At 40.3% G+C, this 19,582-nt stretch overlaps 1 protein-coding gene across 1 annotated transcript; it reads left to right on the forward strand.

Annotated features, from left to right (window-relative positions):
- The first annotated feature begins 319 nt into the window (after positions 1 to 319).
- On the forward strand, positions 320 to 9,716 carry LOC149431180 (interferon-induced very large GTPase 1-like). Its single transcript, XM_089665821.1, has 2 exons — positions 320 to 626; positions 5,014 to 9,716. The coding sequence occupies exons 1-2, from the start codon at positions 335 to 337 to the stop codon at positions 9,696 to 9,698; spliced, it is 4,977 nt and encodes a 1,658-aa protein (XP_089521947.1). The 5' UTR covers positions 320 to 334; the 3' UTR covers positions 9,699 to 9,716.
- The last annotated feature ends 9,866 nt before the right edge of the window (positions 9,717 to 19,582 follow it).

The raw sequence follows: 19,582 nt of genomic DNA on the forward strand, positions 1-19,582 counted from the left end.
TAGTCATAATCCCTTCAGAAATTGGCTACATTTTAAGCCAAACTTATTTGTTTAGTCTGGAAAGGTAAGGGACATAGGCTGTCGAAACAACAGGTTCTTTTTGCACATAAAACGGTTGGGAGGTCGGGTCTTCCAAATCTGCTGCGCTATTATCAAGCTGCTCAATCAAGTAGCTCAATTTTCAGCGGTATATTCCCATAATGAAAAAACTGACTGGATATCTATAGAATGAATGGCTGCTACTGTAGATATTTTCCTTAATATCAAATAATTGCAGACTAATCGGTTATTTCATTTAATTTTCTTTATTTTTAGATTCTGAAATAAAGAAATCATGGCTTCAGACAGAGAAGTCACAGAGGTGATAAAATGTCTTAGATGGAAATTAACGGAAGTGTTTGAGAAGGACGCAGAGGGTTTCTGTGATGAGCTGCGTTCTCAAGGCCTCATAACCCTGGATGAGAAGATTCATCTTCTAGATGATGAAGATCCAAGAGGGAGAGTTGAAAAAATGGTGAACATTATACTTAAGAAAGAAGATCTCTGTGAGAAGTTCCTGTGTAATCTTGAGAACGTGATCCCCAGATTTCCAACACTGAGCGATCTGTCCCGTGACTTTTCAGAAAGTAAGTTATCTCATCTATAGGAATATTTTAGGCTGGGTGTTATTTTATTGTCAATTGAGCTTTTAAAAACAAGCAAGAGAGGGCTCCTCCATCTAAATGTTTTATTAACCCCTTCACACCTAAGGGTAAAACAAATCTTAATGCCTAAGCACAGTCTTGCACCTTTGACATGTGTTAGTAAAACCGTCCATATCATCACATCGACTTTGTACATCCAGGTGGATTATACCTTGTTTTTTCAGGACACATTTTTTTATTATCAAAGGAAAACTGGCCCAAAATAGCAAAAAAAATAATTGTTTTTAATTTAGCTGTGTGTATCTTAGTACTACTATAACCTACCACCAAACAGCAACCCAAAATAAATTCTCCAGCTCTTGACGATCGCAGTGATGCCATATATGTGTATGTTATTTGTTGTTTGTACCCGTAGTACAGCCCAGAAACAATAGTGCGCATTTTGTTTTTATTTTTTTTGGGGGGGGGTTTACCTAAAACACACTGACACTAACTGACACTGATACCAAAAAAAAAAAAATCCTGACCTTTGACCCTGACCTTAAGCCAAACACTAAACCTGGCACTGAACTAGATTAAACATTGATCTAGGTATTTTTTTCTTTCTTTATTTATTTTTTTTTAATATTTATTTATCTTTCTTTTTCTTTTTTTAACAAACTTTTTTTTTTCTCTATGCAAGGAGTTAGAGATACAATGTATCTCTCTTCTCCATTCATAGAGAGAAACAAAACAAGGGGGGGGGCAGGCTATACAGTGACTGATCACTGTGATAGCCAATAAGAGTCTATCACAGCGATCATGTGACCCGGAATCCGGAGTCCTGATCGTTAGAACGAAAGTGACACCCCAGTCTTTGTCCCGGGAACATGCTGTGTGGCACGCTCCCAGCAGAAAGACAGTTACGCAAATATGCGGCCTCACGGAAAAGAGCCCAGTTCTGTGAGGCTGCATATTTGTGTGAAGTCGGCGTGAAGGGTTTATGAGGAAAAAAAAAAACAACGTGTTTGTTGGCATCTCAAGATTAATATTGGGAGGATTTTATTTTTATTATTATTAATTTAAATTTCTCATTATTATCATTTAATTAGTATTTTTTTTTTATTATGTTTTACTTTTTTTTTTTTACATGGTTTTTCTCATGGGGGCTCTGGATCAAGCCAGTGAACAATGGAGACCTGTTGTAATCCCCATCCAACTCTTGCAGCAAACAAAATACTGGAATCTGCCAACAATAGATCACTATAAGTGTTTCTGCCAATGTGCTTCTGTTCACTTCAGTGGGGTTGGCACGCTGATAAATGTCTATGGGAATGCACATAACTTGAAGCAGATCACATACTGATCAGAAGGAGGTCAGCTGCAGGTCACATGCACCTCTCAACAAATTCTGAAAGATCCCAGAAGTGTCTCAAACTGATGCCATCAACATGGCCCAAATTTCATTCACATAGACCCTAACAATGATTTATCTCTACAGAGTGAAACTCATAGAAAGTTCAAAGATATCAAATCACTTTCTTTCTCTCTGTTACAGGGTGCTCCTATTGTGGCAGCACCCAAATATTGCAGAGTTCCCCTTTAAGCCTTAACGTTTATAAAAGCATCTGTTTACAGAAACAGGTCATCAGCTCACTCTACCCCTGATTTCCTGTGGAACAACGTGTTCCAGTCTAGCAGCTGACACCCTAAATTTCAGTTTGTGATATTTTATCTAAATGTGAAACCGCAAAGGCTATATCCTAAATGGCTCAGAATGTATTTTAAAGGTATAAAACGTAAATAGAAATATAATTGTTGATATATACACCACGTAAGATGTATTTCAAGGCGCTTAGCATGCAGACCCGACTCTGGCTAGGTCAACCAGCTGGTAAATAAAAAGCTTGTTTTCCTCAAGTTCATGTCTGGAGTTTTCCTGGAATTCTCAAAGTTGCCATTACATTTTGGAGGTATGTTTTACAGTATCTGAAGCCCAGGAGCAGATCAGTTAATCTGGGTGTAATGCTGTCACTGACAGCAATTCCAGAACATGGCCATCAAGAGCTGCTAAGTCCGTGTGCCATTTTACAGAGATGCTGGGATATCAGCCTTTAATTCCAAAATGGCACTTGGTCTCAACAGCTCTTGCAGACCATGTCCTGGAATTGCTGTCAGTGACAGCATTACACCCAGGAGATGAACTGATCAGCTCCTGGGCTTCAGATTATGTAATACATACCTCCATATAGGCCCAGACTGGCCATAGCGCACACTGGGCAATTGTCTGTTAGGCCAGGGCCGCTAGGCCATATACCCCACCCGCAGCTGGTGTAATGTGGAGAGAGAGGCGTCAGTAGCATTGCTAGCACCAGGCATCCAGGCATCCAGGCTCTGCTCTTCTTCAATCATCGGCACCTGCATCATCCCCTTAGCACCTGTCATGCTAGTCAAACAGCCAATGATGTGCTCTATGAGATAAAATGAGGAGGAGCCTGGAAGGATGAACATCTCCCACCCTGGCATTGAGCTGTGATGTATACACAGTCTGAGAGTAGGGATGGGCAGCATGTTCAAGTCAAACATACGTTCATGTGTTCGTTGAACTGTTCGCCCGCCGCACCCCACAATGTACTGCACCCTGACAGTGCTTTGTGATTGGTCAAAGCAATGCACCTTAACACAAGTCAGGTGCAATACTGTGACCAATCAGAGCGTGTGATGATGTCACAAGGGGCAGGGTGAACCCCCTTGTGACCTCATGACAATATATAAGAACTGTCGTCGCGGACACAGCTAACAGATGGCGGGAATCAGTGTGGCGAGTGGAGCGGTTTTTTTTTTCCCCTTTTTCGTGTAGCAGCGGGCATCGTGATTGACGTTAAACCTACTTCGGGGGGACATTTTTTTCATTTTTATTTTTAATAAAGGATTTGCCAAAGACTGTCTCCTGTTTTTTTTACATTACACTTTTATTTTTTTGTGAGTGGGTAGCGGTACCATGTACTGCATACTCATTCACATAGGGGGTCAGGATTTGGGGGCCCCCTTGTTAAAGGGGGCTTCCAGATTCCAATAAGCCTCCCACCCACAGACCCCCACAACCACAGGCTGCAGTTGTGGGGAAGAGGCCCTTGGCCCCGTCAACATGGAGACAAGGTGTTTTGGGGGGGAAGTCCCCCTGCCCCAAAGCAACCCACCATGTTGAGGGCATGTGGCCTGGTATGGTTCAGGAGGGGTGCTCACTCGTCCCCCCCTTTTTCCTGACCTGCTGGGCTCGGAAAAGGGTCTGATATGGATTTTGGGAGACCCCCACCACATTTTTTTTCATTTTGGCGTGGGGGTTCCCCTCAAAATCCATACCAGGCCCGAAGGGCTTAGTATGGATAGGAGGGGGGACCCCATGCCATTTTTCTTTCAATATTTTTAATTGTCTGGCAATGCCGACAATTCTTTTGACATTCAGCTGTCGGTGGGGAACCCCACTGACAGCTGAAGCATGAATGAATGTTTCTCGACTAAAATACCACATGACTTCATCATAAAACTCATGCTGGATTTTAGTAACTGAGTGGTATCTTGCCACATACTCTGATGCGGTAAGATACTGCTCAGTTGTTCGGTTCATGTTAAGTTCGCGGTCGGACATTCTATAGGTTTGGATATTGGACCGCGAACTGAACAGGGGGGTGTTCGGCCCATCACTATCTGAGAGCTATGCATGAAGGAATTGGCAGTGGACTCTGATCTTTGACAGAAGAGTAAAGGAGAAAAGATATGGACGGATGTGGTTGAGAACAATCGTAGAGAGGGAGAGTAGACATTGTTAGAAAATAATGATAGTGACCAGAGAGGGAAATGGTGGTGGACAGAAGAGATGGAGAATGATTCAGAAAGGAGTGTGGCAAGGATGAAGATAAAGGAGAATGTTCAGGGTGCAGAGCATGCATTTATAGAGCAGATGAATCTCTCTCTTTATAACTTACCGGTATCTTAATTATTTCAAATGCCTAAGCAGTATTCACATATTTTTTTTTTATTAGTTTTTGCAGCCTTTATAAGCACAGGAGGACTCCTCTGCCAACCAGTCATTTTGGGGCTCTTGTAATATATGAACATGTTTGTGTTGCTGGTATGTATAATATGCCAGTTGTTCCATTCCCACAAACCCTAAATGGCCCAGGCCATTATTAATGTTATTAAAATTATTAATGTTAGTAGTGTTAGTTTCCAAATCCACTGCTGGGTAGCATGATAAAAATGTGAGAAGCTTCAAGTAATTTGATGGCCTTGTATTTCTCCAGTGAAACAGATGCTTGGCATTGCTTTCCATGGTAGAAAACAATTAAAACACACATTCATTATTTAAAATCTTTTAAATCTTTTTCAGATAAACTGAAGAGTTTCCATGAACTTCTTGTCAGTTTAAATATGGAGCATTTACCCGATTCCAAACTGACACTGAGTCACATCCTAGAAATTGGAGCAGAGATTCTGAGTGATGTCCATCCCCAAACCATTCAAGATGTTCCGTGGTATTTTTTGAGAAAGCTGATGGCCTTGAACAGAACTGCGCTTAATACTCAGTATGAACAAGATGAAGAAAAAGACAGTTTAGATGATAACACCTTGTTTGAAGAGGAAAGTAGTTCAGCTGAATCTATTCACCCCCTGGATGTCCTGTGTGTTCTCCTGCATTGTTCAGAAAGTTTTCTCCAACAAGAGATTGTATCCAAACTGTCCATGTGTCAGCTTGCTGTCCCTCTTCTGCTCCCCTCTGATGACGGGTCACACTTCACCCTCTTGCTTTGGGCAATGAGGGACATTGTGAAGAAGTGGAGACCTCAGTCACTAGCCAAAAGTAAAGGGTTTAGAGAGGAAAATGTGGTGAATATTTCCATGCCTATTTTTTCCTTCATCAGACTGGGTGACAGCAAATTATCCAAATCTAAAATCCTGAATCAGGTTCTTAATCCAACCCAACAAGACCAAAACATATTCATTCACTATGATATGGAGGGAGGAAATAGCGAGAGGAAAATATCTGATGGCCTTGTGGAAATGTCCTGGTATTTTCCATGTGGTAAGTCTGATGTTTTCCCAGAACCCATCGCAGTGACCAACCTACGAGGAGACCTGGAGTCAAACTGGGACCAGTTCACGTTTCTGACTCGAATCTCATCAGCTGTATTTATATTCATTGAAAGTATTTCTGAAATACAATTCAGACTGTTATCAACCTTCAGTAACACTGACACCCAGTTTTATCTCATTGTTTCTCCAGAAAAGGGTAAAAAAATACATGAGGAGACCTCAAAGCACATAAATAATCTAATTACAATTTTAAAGATGAGTGCAACAAATATTATTGAAAAAAACAGCAGAGATAATGATGCAGCATTGGTAAATAAAGTTCAAAGTGGGATTGAGAATGTTTTAAAAAACTGTCAGAAAGAAAGGAGAAACTTGTGTAATACTAAAAATTATATTGAAGGACTTCATATCTCTGTTGATGAGAATTCTGTTGAATGTCAAAAAGCAAAAGCCAAAGCAAGCCAAATTACTTCAGTAATAAAAGATGTGGAAAGGTATAAGAAGGAAACATTGAAATTACAGGGAGATCTCTGGAAGGAATTGTCAAAAGTAGAAAAAGAACTTTGCAGAATGACGAAACAAGGGAAAAAAGATGCACAAGAATATCAATCTGAGCTACAAGCAAAGCGCAATTCAATCCATGAAAAACAATACCAGCATCCTATTCCTGTAGGCATAGTGCATTTTACTGCAGCAATTACTGACCTTTCCAAGGCTGAAAAACATTATTTCTTGAGATGGATGAAATTTGAACTGGATTCGATTGCAAGAAATAACATTTCCTTGTTGCAGTCTGAATACAAGGAAAAATGTAACAATAAATCAGATACCTCCAATCTTAAGCAGCTGGATAAAAAGATTTCAGACAGTTCTTTAGGAATAGAACATTTCCTACGTGAGCTGGGACAGTTTTATGAGGCTGAGTATTCCACAGTTGTTAACAAAAAGAATAATAAAACCACAAGACATTTCACCAAACTTCCAGGAATTGCTGCTGATCTCCTACTAGATGGGTTTCCATTGGAGCTGATTGATGGGGATGCCTCTAATATTCCTTTACAGTGGATAACTGATGTTCTGACTGAGCTAGACAATAAGACAGGAGGACAATGCAAAATGAGAGTAATCACAGTGCTGGGAGTGCAGAGTACAGGGAAGTCCACCCTTCTGAACACCATGTTTGGTCTGCAGTTCCCAGTGGCTAGTGGAAGATGCACACGAGGAGCCTTCATGACTCTCCTAAATGTGAAAGAGAACTTCCAGGAGGAGCCGGGCTGTCACTTCATCCTGGTGATTGACACTGAGGGCCTGAAAGCTCCAGAGTTGGCCTCTTTGGAGGACAGCCATGAACATGACAATGAACTGGCCACACTGGTGGTGGGGTTGAGTGATATCACCATCATTAATATGTCCATGGAGAACACATCAGAAATGAAGGATATTTTACAGATCGTGGTCCATGCTTTTCTTCGGATGAAAGAAATTGGGAAGAAACCCAGCTGTCAGTTTGTACATCAAAATGTCAGTGATGTATCTGCTCATGAAAAGAACCTCAGGGACAAAACAAAAATTCTGGAACAACTTGATGAAATGACAAGAGTAGCTGCAAATATGGAAAATAAACATGGAATTACCTGTTTCAGTGATGTGATGGATTATAATCCAGAGAATCACAACTGGTACATTCCTGGACTGTGGCAAGGGGATCCACCAATGGCTCCAGTAAACTTTGGCTACAGTGAAAATGTTTATAAATTAAAGAAGTACTTGCTGGAAATGTTAAAATCACAAAACTCCAACAGTACTCAGTGTCAAATCTGTAACTTCATCCCATGGGTACAAAGTTTGTGGAGAGCAGTGAAACATGAGAAATTCATCTTCAGTTTCAGAAACAGTCTGGTGGCTGAAACTTATACCAAGCTGTCTATGCAATACTCTCTGTGGGATTGGGACTTCACCAAAACGATCCACAGCTGGATGATCACCAAAGAAACTTACATCAGAAATCAATCCACAGCCAGTCTCAGTGCTGAGATGCGCATGCACCTTAAAGATGATCTTCAGAGCTTACTGTCAGAAGAAGAAAATAAAATGCTGGAGCTACTAGAAAATTATTTTGACAGCAAATGTGAGAACGCTCATCTCATTCAGCGATACAAAGAAGAATTCTTCAACAGTGTGAAGTTCCTGAAGAAAGAACTAGAAAGGAATGCTCTTAATAAACTCGCTGAAGCAGTTTCCATCCAGAAATGCAAATTAAAAATTCTAGATATTCAGAAGACATCTCAGGAGCTGATTGAGAAAGAAATAACAAATCTCCTAAAAAGCTGCAGGGAAAGAAATTGTGAACTTGGTGACATGGAGGCAAAGCAAGAATTTGAAGAGATGTGGAAGAAAACCATCTCTGATTTACAAATAGAAGAGCTGAAAAGACGTAACATTGGACAAACAATTCTTCATCAGCTTAAGAATGAAATGGGTGCAAAGGGAGGCGGTATTAATGAAAACCTAACCAGTGTGATGAGCTTGGATGACTATGGGATCAATAAATTTGTTCCTGACAAAAGCCATATATCTCACAATCCAGTCAATCCACACCACCTGGACAAGATAGAAGATCTTTCAACAACTTTGACAGACATGTGTGACACATACATCAAAGAGAAGGCAGGCAACAAAGAGGATTACAGTGATATTTACTTTCAGGAGTTGCTACATATGATCAGTGCTAAACTTAATGACAAAACTTATGAAGACCTTCACTTATCTCCCAAGTTTGAGCTAGATATAAAACTTTTTATCTTTGGAAAAGCATCTAGAGCATTTCAGACCATGCATGACAGGTTCATTCAAGAAAATGACCCAAAAACGTGCCTTGAAAAATTGAAACCTAAATACTTGGCCACATTTGAGAGCATATTCCATGAAAAAGATGAATGTCGGAGCAGGGCCAAAAAATTCTGTGAGCACTGCCTGAAGCCCGCGTTAACTGATTATATTTTCCAACATCTCGGCAAGGAAATCATTCATGTCATTCTACAAAGTCCTGATGGTCAAATATTTGGCAGCAAAAGTGCTTTTCAGATTGCTGTGCTGGAGGACTTGCTTAAGAAAAAGGATGTTGAACAATATTTGTTCTACATTATTAATTATAGGGCCTTTTTGAGACGCTGGATCAGTGAGTACATTGCTGAGAAATATCAGGGTCTATCAATTCTGAAAACCTTAGAAGAAAAACTTTTATCTTCACTTATTGAAAAAATTGAAGAAGTCCTGAAGAGCGAGAAATGTGTGAAATCAGAAAGCATTGCAACATTTCTGAAAAGTTTCTGCAAGTCACTAGACAAAGAAATAGTGATCTCACAGAATGAAATGACAGTGATCACTTTCCACAATACAGCAAATGTCACGCAGTTCTCTGAGGACATTCTTTTCTATCTTCCCAATATAAAGCAGGAACTTTTAACAGACCCAGATTTGCTGGACATTGAATTTATTCTCACCATAGTTACACTAAAGCCTCAGGCGGAATTGCTGAAGAAAGTGATTGGTTGCGGTAAGCAGTGTCCGTTCTGTAATGTCCCCTGTGAGAATGCAGGTGGTGACCACAAAGAGCATTCTGCATCTCTCCATAGACCTCAGGGACTGGGAGGATACAAATGGAACCACTGGAGAAAAAATAAGACTTTAACCACTGTCATCTGTTCCACTGCTGTGATGTCTAAAACTTTATTCATAAATTCTGACACAGAAGGAAAATATCGCCCATACAAAGACTATCGTAAATACTATCCAGATTGGGTAATTCAGCCTGACCCCAGCCTCGAATCTTCTGATTACTGGAAATACATTTTTGTACTTTTTAATAATAATTTTGCAAAGGAATATTCTGCAAAGCCAGCTAAACTTCCAAAAGACTGGAAGGAAATCACAGAAGAACAGGCTCTTGCAAGTTTACAGAAATCTTTTAAAAATAAATGAATATTATTTAATATAAAATATAGACATGGCTGTATTTGTGTTATCACTCACAATATATGTATACACTATATTGCCAAAAGTATTGGGACACCCCTCCAAATCATTGGATTTAGGTATTCCAATCACCTCCACAATTAGCACAACAACAGTGCGTAGAGAGCTTCATGGAATGGGTTTCCATGGCCGAGCAGCCTTCCATCACCAAGTGCAATGCAAAGCGTTGGATACTGTGGTGTAAAGCACGCCGCCACTGGACTCTAGAGCAATGGAGTTGTGTTCTTTGGAGTGGCGAATGACAATTCTCTGTCTGGAAATCCGATGGATGTGTCTGGGTTTGGTGGTTTGCCAGGAAAACGGTACTTGCCTGATTGCATTGCGCCAAGTGTAAAGTTTGGTGGCGGGGGGGATTATGGTGTGGGGTTGTTTCTCAGGGGTTGGGCTTAGCCCCCTAGTTTCAGTGAAGAGAACTCTTAAGGTGTCAGCATACCAAGACATTTTGGACAATTTATGGCTCCCAACTTTGTGGGAAGAGTTTGGGGATGGCCCCTTCCTGTTCCAACATGACTGTGCACCAGTGCACCAGTCCTGACCTCAACCCGATAGATACCCTTTGGGATGAATTAGAGCAGAGACTGCACACCAGTGCACAAAGCAAGGTCCATAAGGGATGAGCAAATTTGGGGTGGAGGAACTTGACTGTCCTGCACAGAGTCCTGACCTCAACCCCATAGAACACCTTTGGGATGAATTAGAGCGGAGACTGTGAGCCAGTCCTCCTCCCCCGACATCAGTGCCTGACCTGACAAATGTGCTTCTGGAAGAATGGTCCAACCTTCCCATAGACACCCTCCTAAACCTTGTGGACGGCCTTCCCAGAAGAATTGCAGCTGTTATAAAATACTTAAAATAGTGCTCATGTGCTTCTGGATGTGCAATACTTTGCAAACAAAAAAATTATTAAACTATCGCAGCAGTCCTAAACTTGTGTAATACGCCACAATACATGAATAATAAAATTTAAACGGACCGTGCATCAGTATTAGACATATAGTCATGTGCATATATTTCAAACAATAACATACAGCATAAGTTTCCTTTAATAAAGTCCCAAATGGTGGAACAAGTGAACCAGCTTGTGCTCCAGCCTGATTGAAGTGCTTAGTTTTTTCAGTCAAATCAAACTGGTCCACTGTGCTCAACAAAGGTGCCCCACATGGACTTGAACTCACCCTTAGCCGGTGACCATCTATTTCTAGAGTGGTCTATAATGCTTTTGGGGACTTCTCCAAGGGAACAGTTGTCTCCAGATCTCAACAAGTGTAGGATCAGCACTGCAATCAGGCTGGAGCACAAGCACATTCACTTGTTTCATCATTTGGGACTTTATTAATGACAACTTATGCTGTATGTTATTGTTTGAAATATATGCACATGATTACATGTTTAATACTGATGTGCGGTATGTTTAAATTTTATTATTGAAGCTGTTATAGCTGCAAAGGGCGGGGCCAACTCAATATTAAGCCCTATGGACTAAGACAGGGATGCCATTGAAGTTCATGTGCGTGAAAAGGCAGACGGCCCAATACTGGGGGCAATATAGTGTGTGTGTGTATATATACACTATTTTGCCAAAAGTATTGGGACGCCTGCCTTTACACGCACGTGGCTCGCAGTCTCCACTCTAATTCATCCCAAAGGTGTTCTATGGGGTTGAGGTCAGGACTCTGTGCAGGACAGTCAAGTTCCTCCACCCCAAACTGGCTCCTCCATGTCTTTATGGACCTTGCTTTGTGCACTGGTGGGCAGTCATGTTGGAACAGGAAGGGGCCATCCCCAAACTCCTCCCACAAAGTTGGGAGCATGAAATTGTCCAAAATGTCTTGGTATGCTGACGCCTTAAGAAATCCCTTCAATGAAACTAGCAGGCCAGGCCCAACCCCTGAATAACAACCCCATAACATAATCCCCCCTCCACCAAACTTTAGACTTGGCACAATGCAGTCAGAAAAGTACACTGTTATGTGACGTGGCCTACCACTTGGTGGGTGAGTTGCGGTTGTTCCCAGTTGCTTCCACTTTGTTATAATCCCACTAACAGTTGAGCGTGGAATATTTAGTAGCCAGTAAATGTCACGGATGGACTTATTGCACAGGTGACCACCTATCACGGGACCACGCTTGGAGTCACTGAGCTCCTGAGAGCGACCCATTCTTTCACCAATGTTTGTAGAAGCAGTCTGCATGCCTAGGGGATGGATTGTATACACTGTGTCCATGGAGGGGATTGGAACACCTGAATCACATGATTGGGAGGGCTGGCCCAATACTTCTGGCAATATAGTGTGTATATGTATATGTGTATACAGTGAGGAACAAAAGTATTTGAACCCCCTGCGATTTTGCAAGTTCTCCCACTTAGAAATCATGGAGGGCTCTGAAATTCACATTGTAGGTGCATTCCCACTCCGAGAGACACAATTTAAAAAAAATTCAGGAAATCACATTGTATGATTTGTAAAGAATGTATTTGTCTCGCACTGCTGAACAGAAGTATTTGAACACCTGAGAAGATCCGTGTTAATATTTGGTACAGAAGCCTTTGTTTGCAATTACAGAGGTCAGACGTTTCCTGTAGTCCTTGGCCAGGTTTGCACTGCAACAGGGATTTTGGCCCACTTCTCCACACAGATCTCCTCTAGATCTGTCAGGTTTCGGGGCTGTCGCTGAGCAACATGGAGTTTCAGCTCCCTCCAAAGATGTTCTATTGGATTTAGGTCTGGAGACTGGCTAGACCACTCCAGAACCTTGATATGCTTCTTGCATGGAGCCCCAGTCCGAGGGAGACTGACAGTCATCTTTTGCCTCTTCCATTTTCTAACAATTGCTCCAACGGTTGATCTTTTTCACCAAGCTGCTTGGCAATTGACCCGTAGCCCTTTCCAGCCTTGTGGAGGTCCACAATTTTGTCTGTGGTGTCTTTTGACAGCTCTTTGGTCTTGCCCATGGTAGCAGTTGGCGTCTGACTGACTGTGGGGTGGACAGGGGTCTTTAAAGAGCTCAGACGGGTGCTACTAAGTTAGATGAATGAGTGGAGTAGATGTGGACTTTTTAAAGGCGCAGTAACAGGTCTTTGAGAGCCAGAATTCTTGCTGTTTCTTAGTCGTTCAAATACTTCTGTTCAGCAGTGCAAGACAAATACATTCTTTAAAAACCATACAATGTGATTTCCTGAATTTATTTTTTTAATTCTGTCTCTCAGAGTGGGAATGTCCCTACAATGTGAATTACAGACCCCTCCATGATTTCTAAGTGGGAGAACTTGCAAAATCGCAGGGTGTTCAAATACTTCTGTTCCTCACTGTATATATATATATACTGTATATGTGTGTGAAGTGAAATGGAAAATACCACAAATAGCGCTCTCAACCTTCAACCTTCTAATACACCAAAAATTATATAACCAGTGTATATATAAACAAAAATAAACATATAAATCAATTAAATTAAATAAAAATAAGAATAAAAAATTGCTACCAAATAAAGTGCCAATATTGTGCCAAAAAATACAAAATACAATAAAAAAAAAGTCAACTAAGTGAAGTCCAAAATATATAATCTTTCTTCAATAAAGATATTTTCTCCACAATCGTGAATATCTCTGTGCTCAACACCCCATCAAAGTGCTAACTCACCAGATGCTGGTGATTAACCAGCATATCTTTCAAATATCAATGGATGTGGAAGATTCAGCAACATAACAATTATAATCATTCATTAGATGGTTGATCTCATTACACTCCGTCATGGTAAATATAATCCACATGTGGATAAATAGAAAACACTCGCCATAGCATAATACCTTTTAAATGTTTATTCTTCAAATTCCCCCCTTTAAAATCACACTCACAATTTGCAAGTAAATAAACAGCCTTTCATATGTATAAAACGTCTGCAGCCTGCAATACACAGTCTCCAGCTCCGAGCTCCCACAATGGTGTCTCACCAGCCATACTCAGCAACAAATGATGTGGTTGCGATCACATGGTTCAGCCACGTGGTAGCGGCATACGTGATGATGTCATTGCTCGATCACGCTCTAATGCGTTTCGTCACACGACTTCGTCCGTGGGTGTGATCAGCAGTCAGATATGCAAACTCTTATAGAGCCGCTCATACTCCTATAGGTCGGCATTGATTAACGCACTGATACCCTCTGATGACAGAACACATGACAGTCTATACTCCACTGATTGCCTATAGTAGACATTTTATCAGGGGGGAGCCAGAGAGATACTCCCTACTGCCATCTCGTGTTCAATCAACTAATTCGCAGTGCAAACTTTACAACTTTAGTGTGTGTGTGTGTGTGTATATATATATATATATTACAGTGGGGATCGAAAGTTTGGGCACCCCAGCTTGTATTAATGTGCATAAAGAAGCCAAGGAAAGATGGGAAAAATCTCCAAAAGGCATCAAATTACAGATTAGACATTCTTATATTATGTCAACAAAAGTTAGATTTTATTTCCATCATTTACACTTTCAAAATAACAAAAAACAAAAAAATGGCGTCTGCAAAAGTTTGGGCACCCTGCAGAGTTAATATCTTGTACTGCCCCCTTTGGCAAGTATCACAGCTTGTAAACGCTTTTTGCAGCCAGCCAAGAGTCTTTCAATTCTTGTTTGAGGTATCTTTGCCCATTCTTCCTTACAAAAGTCTTCCAGTTCTTTGAGATTTCTGGGCTATCTGTCACGCACTGCTCTTTTAAGGTCTATCCATAGATTTTCAATTATGTTGAGGTCAGGAGATTGTGAAGGCCATGGCAAAACCTTCAGTTTACACCTCTTGATGTAATCCCCCGTGGATTTCGAGGTGTGTTTAGAATCATTATCCATTTGTAGAAGCCATCCTCTCTTTAACTTCAGCTTTTCACAGATGGCATCAAGTTACCATCCAAAATTTGCTGAAATTTTATTGAATCCATTTTTCCTTCTACTCGTGAGATGTTCCCTGTGCCACTGGCTGCAACACAACCCCAAAGCATGATTGATCCAACCCCATGCTTAACAGTTGGACAGAGGTTCTTTTCATTAAATTCTGTGCCCCTTCTTCTCCAAACGTACCTTTGCTCATTCCGGCCAAAAAGTTCAATTTTAACCTTATCGGTCCACAGAACTTGTTTCCAAAATGCATCAGGCTTGTCTATATGTTCATTTGCAAAGTTCAAACAATGATTTTTGTGGTGAGGACGTAGAAGAGGTTTTCTTCTGATGACTCTTCCATGAAGACCATATTTGTACAAATATCTCTTTATAGTGGAATAGTGTAGCACAACTCCAGTGTCTGCCAGATCTTTCTGGAGGGATCGTGCAGTCAAACGTGGGTTTTGAATTGTTTTTCTCACAATCCTGCGAGCTGTTCTGTCTGATATTTTTCTTGGTCTTCCAGATCTTGCTTTAACTTCCACTGTTCCTGATGACTGCCATTTCTTAATTACATTCCGAACAGAGGATATTGACATCTGAAAACGCTTTGCTATCTTCTTATAGCCTTCTCCAGCTTTGTGAGCGTCAACTATTTTCAGTTTCAGTTTTCTAGACAACTGCTTAGAAGAACCCATGGTGCTGATTGTTGGGGCAAGGTCAGATGAGTCTGGGCATTTAAAACCTTTGAGATTGACATCACCTGGTCTTCCCAGACGATGATTGAGAACAATCCATGACACTGGCAGGTCTCAGCTTTGCAAAGGGGGCAGTGCATGCTATAAATTCTGCAGGGTGCCCAAACTTTTGCAGACGCCATTTTTTTGTTTTCTGTTATTTTGAAAGTATAAATGATGGAAATAAAATCTAACTTTTGTTGACATATTATAAGAATGTCTAATCTGTAATTTGATGCCTTTTGGAGATTTTTCCATCTTTCCTTGGCTTCTTTATGCACATTAATACAAATTTTTAGCTGGGGTGCCCAAACTTTCGATCCCCACTGTATATATATGTGTGTGTGTTCTGAACATTACAGACATATTTTTCTAAATATAGTTTTTAGTACAACTCTTGTAAATCTAAAATCCTTATGTGCATCCTCTGACATTTGTCTCCTGAAATTAGTAAGTCACAGACTTTCTTCCGGGATTGGGGCGAGCATGCACGCGCCCCCTTCCAGCCCAGGCTGTGATTTGAAACCATTTGCCAGCTGATTTCAGACAATGATTTTGCTGAAGTTAGCTGATCGTCTGTGGTCAATCACACACAGATTTCTGTGTTTACAAAAATTGAATTGAAATTGAATTGTGAACGGCAATCTGGCTGTTAATTCTCCCAGAAGGGCAGGGAGAAAAAACAGCCAGATCTCTTAGTAAAAGCAGCACACATTACACATTGCTAGGCACACAGTTAACCATTTGATTGCTCCTAGACGTTAGCCCCTTCGCAGCCAGTGCCAGTAGTACAGTGTACAGTATTAGCACTGATCACCGTATTAGTGTCTAGTGATGTCAGTGTACCTCCCAGCCAGCATCAGATTGCTCGCCACATTGTCTATAGGTTGCTGATCACCGGCATTACCAGTATAGTGTCAAAGGTGCATAAATTGCAGTATCTATACCATCGTTTGTAGACGCTATAACTTTCACACAAACTAATTATTACACACTTATTGGGATTTTGTTTTACCAAAGACATGTAGCAGAATACATTATAGCCCAAATTTAAGAAGAAATTAGTGGGTTTTTTAATTTTTTTATTGAATATGTTTTATAACATAAAGTAGAAAATATTGGAAGTTTTTTGTTTTTAATTTTCAGTCGTTTTTCAATTATATAACTAAAAAAGAAAAAAAAAACAGTGGTGATCAAATACCACCAAAAGAAAAGCTCTATTTGTGTGAAAAAAAATGATAGAAAGTTCATTTGAGTAGATTGTGGCATGACTACACAATTTCCAGTAAAAGTAGCACAGTTCTGAATAGTAGAAAATGCTCTGGTCATGAAGAGGGTAAAACCTTCCAGAGCTCCGGTGGTTGATAACATTGTTGTCCTTTGTCTCCAGTTGCCAGCCTAGAACTGTCATTTGTTAGGAGAACTACATGCAGAAACCAAGCTATTAATATTTTTTTTTTTTAATAGGATTTGTCTCACTGTCTTTATCAATGTGCCTTCCTTGTTTGAAGCTTGCCAGCCTAATTTCTTTTTCTAAGTTATTACAATTATGTCCTCAATAAAAGAAAGCAATTAATTAGGTTTAAATCACAAAGCTGACACATTAGAAAAATGATACTTATTAAAAAAAAAAAAGTGATAGTTATTTTAAAGCAATACTAAAGGCTCAGTTAAAAAAAAAATATAACATGCTATGCAGTGGTTTTGCACAGAGCAGCCCTGAACCTCCTGATCCTGCTCCCTCCAGTTGGGTGCCCCCAGAGCAAACAGTTTGCTATGGGGGCACCCGAGCAGGTGCACTTCCGAGCCGCTGCTCTGTGTATCACACACGGAGACATGGCTTGACCCCTCCCCTCTCTCTCCTCATTGGCTTACTGGCTGTCTCAGCCAATGAGGAGGGAGAGTCCCCAGGTCTTGTGCACATCGCTGGATCACAATGGAGCTCAGGTGCGTATTAGGGGGGGGCCAGGGAAGGGGGGCCTGAACACAGAAGGGTTTTTACCTTCATGCATAGAATGCTAGAAGATAAAAAACCTTGAGCCTTTACAACCACCTTAAGTTCAATAAGAATAGAAAATGATGATCCTTATCCTTGTGTTAAAAATTTTGAGAATTCAGTCCCATGTATTTTACAGGCAACTAACTGAACCACTCGAGATCAGCATGTTAAATTGCCTTCCTGTCCAGGTCATTTTTCCATTTTTCAGTAATGTAGCAAAAGGAAAAGTTTTCTGACAAATCTGTTGGAGTGTACTATGCTGAGCATTATATATATATATATATATATATATATATATATATATATATATATATAAATGAGATTATATTATCTAAAGCAGTGCTTCTCAACTTTCCTAATGCCGCGACCCTTTAATACAGTTCCTCATGTTGTGGTGACCCCCAACCATAAAATTATTTTCGTTGCTACTTCATAACTGTAATTTTGCTACTATTATGAATCGTAATGTAAACATCTGATATGCAGGATGGATTTTCATTGTTACAAATTGAACATAATTAAAGCATAGTGATTAATCACAAAAACAATATGTAATTATATATTGTGAAATTTTTATTTCTAATTACAAATAAATGAAATTTTATCTTGAAGCGTGGTGCAGCATGGGTAACAGTCTTAATATAACAACAGTAAACCAGTAACCCAGTAATTATAATTCATGAAGTGTCGTTTTACCTCCAATACTGCTGCCTTCTACACAGTAGCTGCTTTCTACACAGTAGCTGCTTTCTACACAGTAGCTGCCTTCTACTCAGTAGCTGCCTTCTACACAGTAGCTGCCTTCTACACAGTAGCTGCTTTCTACACAGTAGCTGCTTTTAACAGAGTAGCTGCTTTCTACACAGTAGCTGCTCTTTACACATGTGTGACTGGTCCACATAAGTACATTATGGCGCCAATCCTGTCATATACACCTGTATTGGTACAAGGTGTATGTGATGGAGTTGGCGTGATGATGAAATCACGCCGCGTACTCATATGTGGGCATATCTGCATGTGGGCGGACCCGCCTGGAGACGGATAGTGGAGCAGTGTTTCGGTTCCTAAGACCATCGGAAATATGTGTTTTCCGATGGTCTTAGGCGACCCCTGTGAAAGGGTCGTTCGACCCCCATAGGGGTCGCGACCCACAGGTTGAGAACCGCTGATCTAAAAGAACTCACTCACAATTATTGTTTGCAATCCTTGTAAGAAGAAATAGGTGTGTTTCATAATCTAGTCTCAGAAGAATTTGTTTAAAGTACACAGAAATATTGTAAGACATATAATTAATATTTTAAGCTTGATTATGTTATAAATAATTCCCTCCCTTTAGCTAAAATTTCATGTTCAAATGCTGGTATATCAAAAGTTATAAATCATCAAACCCTCAGAGGCAGACTTTGATATACCCTCTGAATTAAATAATATATTTTAATCTCTATACATTTATCCCACGAGGAGTGAATCCAATATACTTATGCAGGCCATAGATGGGTCGAAAATCGGCCAATTTTCGGATCGTTAGTGGGTTAATAGGTTGGCCGTTTTTCGGTATTTTGGCAGATTTTTTTTAACGGTAAAGTTGGAAAAAAATCGTCTGATTTTGCCAATCGGACGATTTTCGCGGCAATGATGGGCAAATCGGCTGATCTTTTTACCGATAAAAAATCTGCGCATGAGCAGTGACCTGCAAGAGGAAGACAAGAAGAAGAAAAAGAAGAAGAAGAGGATGAAGAGAACGAGGATGAAGAAGAGGATGAAGAAGAGGATGAAGAAGAGGATGAAGAAGAAGAAGAGGATGAAGAAGAAGTAGAGGAAGAAGAAAATCCACTTCTTCTTCTTCTTCTTCATCCTCTTCTTCTTCATCCTCTTCTTCTTCTTCTTCATTATCTTCTTCATCATCTTCTTCTTCTTCATCCTCTTCTTCTTCTTCTTCTTCATCCTCTTCTTCTTCTTCATCCTCTTCTTCTTCTTCTTCTTCATCCTCTTCTTCTTCTTCATCTTCTTCTTCTTCTTCATCCTCTTCTTCTTCATCCTCTTCTTCTTCTTCTTCTTCATCCTCTTCTTCTTCTTCATCCTCTTCTTCTTCTTCATCCTCTTCTTCTTCATCCTCCTTTTCTTCCTCATCATCCTCTTCTTCTTCTTCTTCTTCATCCACTTCTTCTTGTTCATCCTCTTCTTCTTCATCCTCCTCTTCTTCATCATCCTCTTCTTCC

This window comes from Staurois parvus, unplaced genomic scaffold (assembly GCF_062004578.1).
Source record: "Staurois parvus isolate SC_StPar_1 unplaced genomic scaffold, SC_StPar_1.0 ptg002362l, whole genome shotgun sequence".
Taxonomy (NCBI): Eukaryota; Metazoa; Chordata; class Amphibia; order Anura; family Ranidae; genus Staurois; species Staurois parvus.

What these genes read in the sequence shown, in the direction of transcription:
- LOC149431180 (XM_089665821.1), top strand. Translation starts at nt 335, where the DNA reads ATGGCTTCAGACAGAGAAGTCACAGAGGTGATAAAATGTCTTAGATGG. An exon ending in GTCCCGTGACTTTTCAGAAA is followed by an intron (nt 627 to 5,013) that starts GTAAGTTATCTC and finishes AATCTTTTTCAG; the next exon opens with ATAAACTGAAGAGTTTCCAT.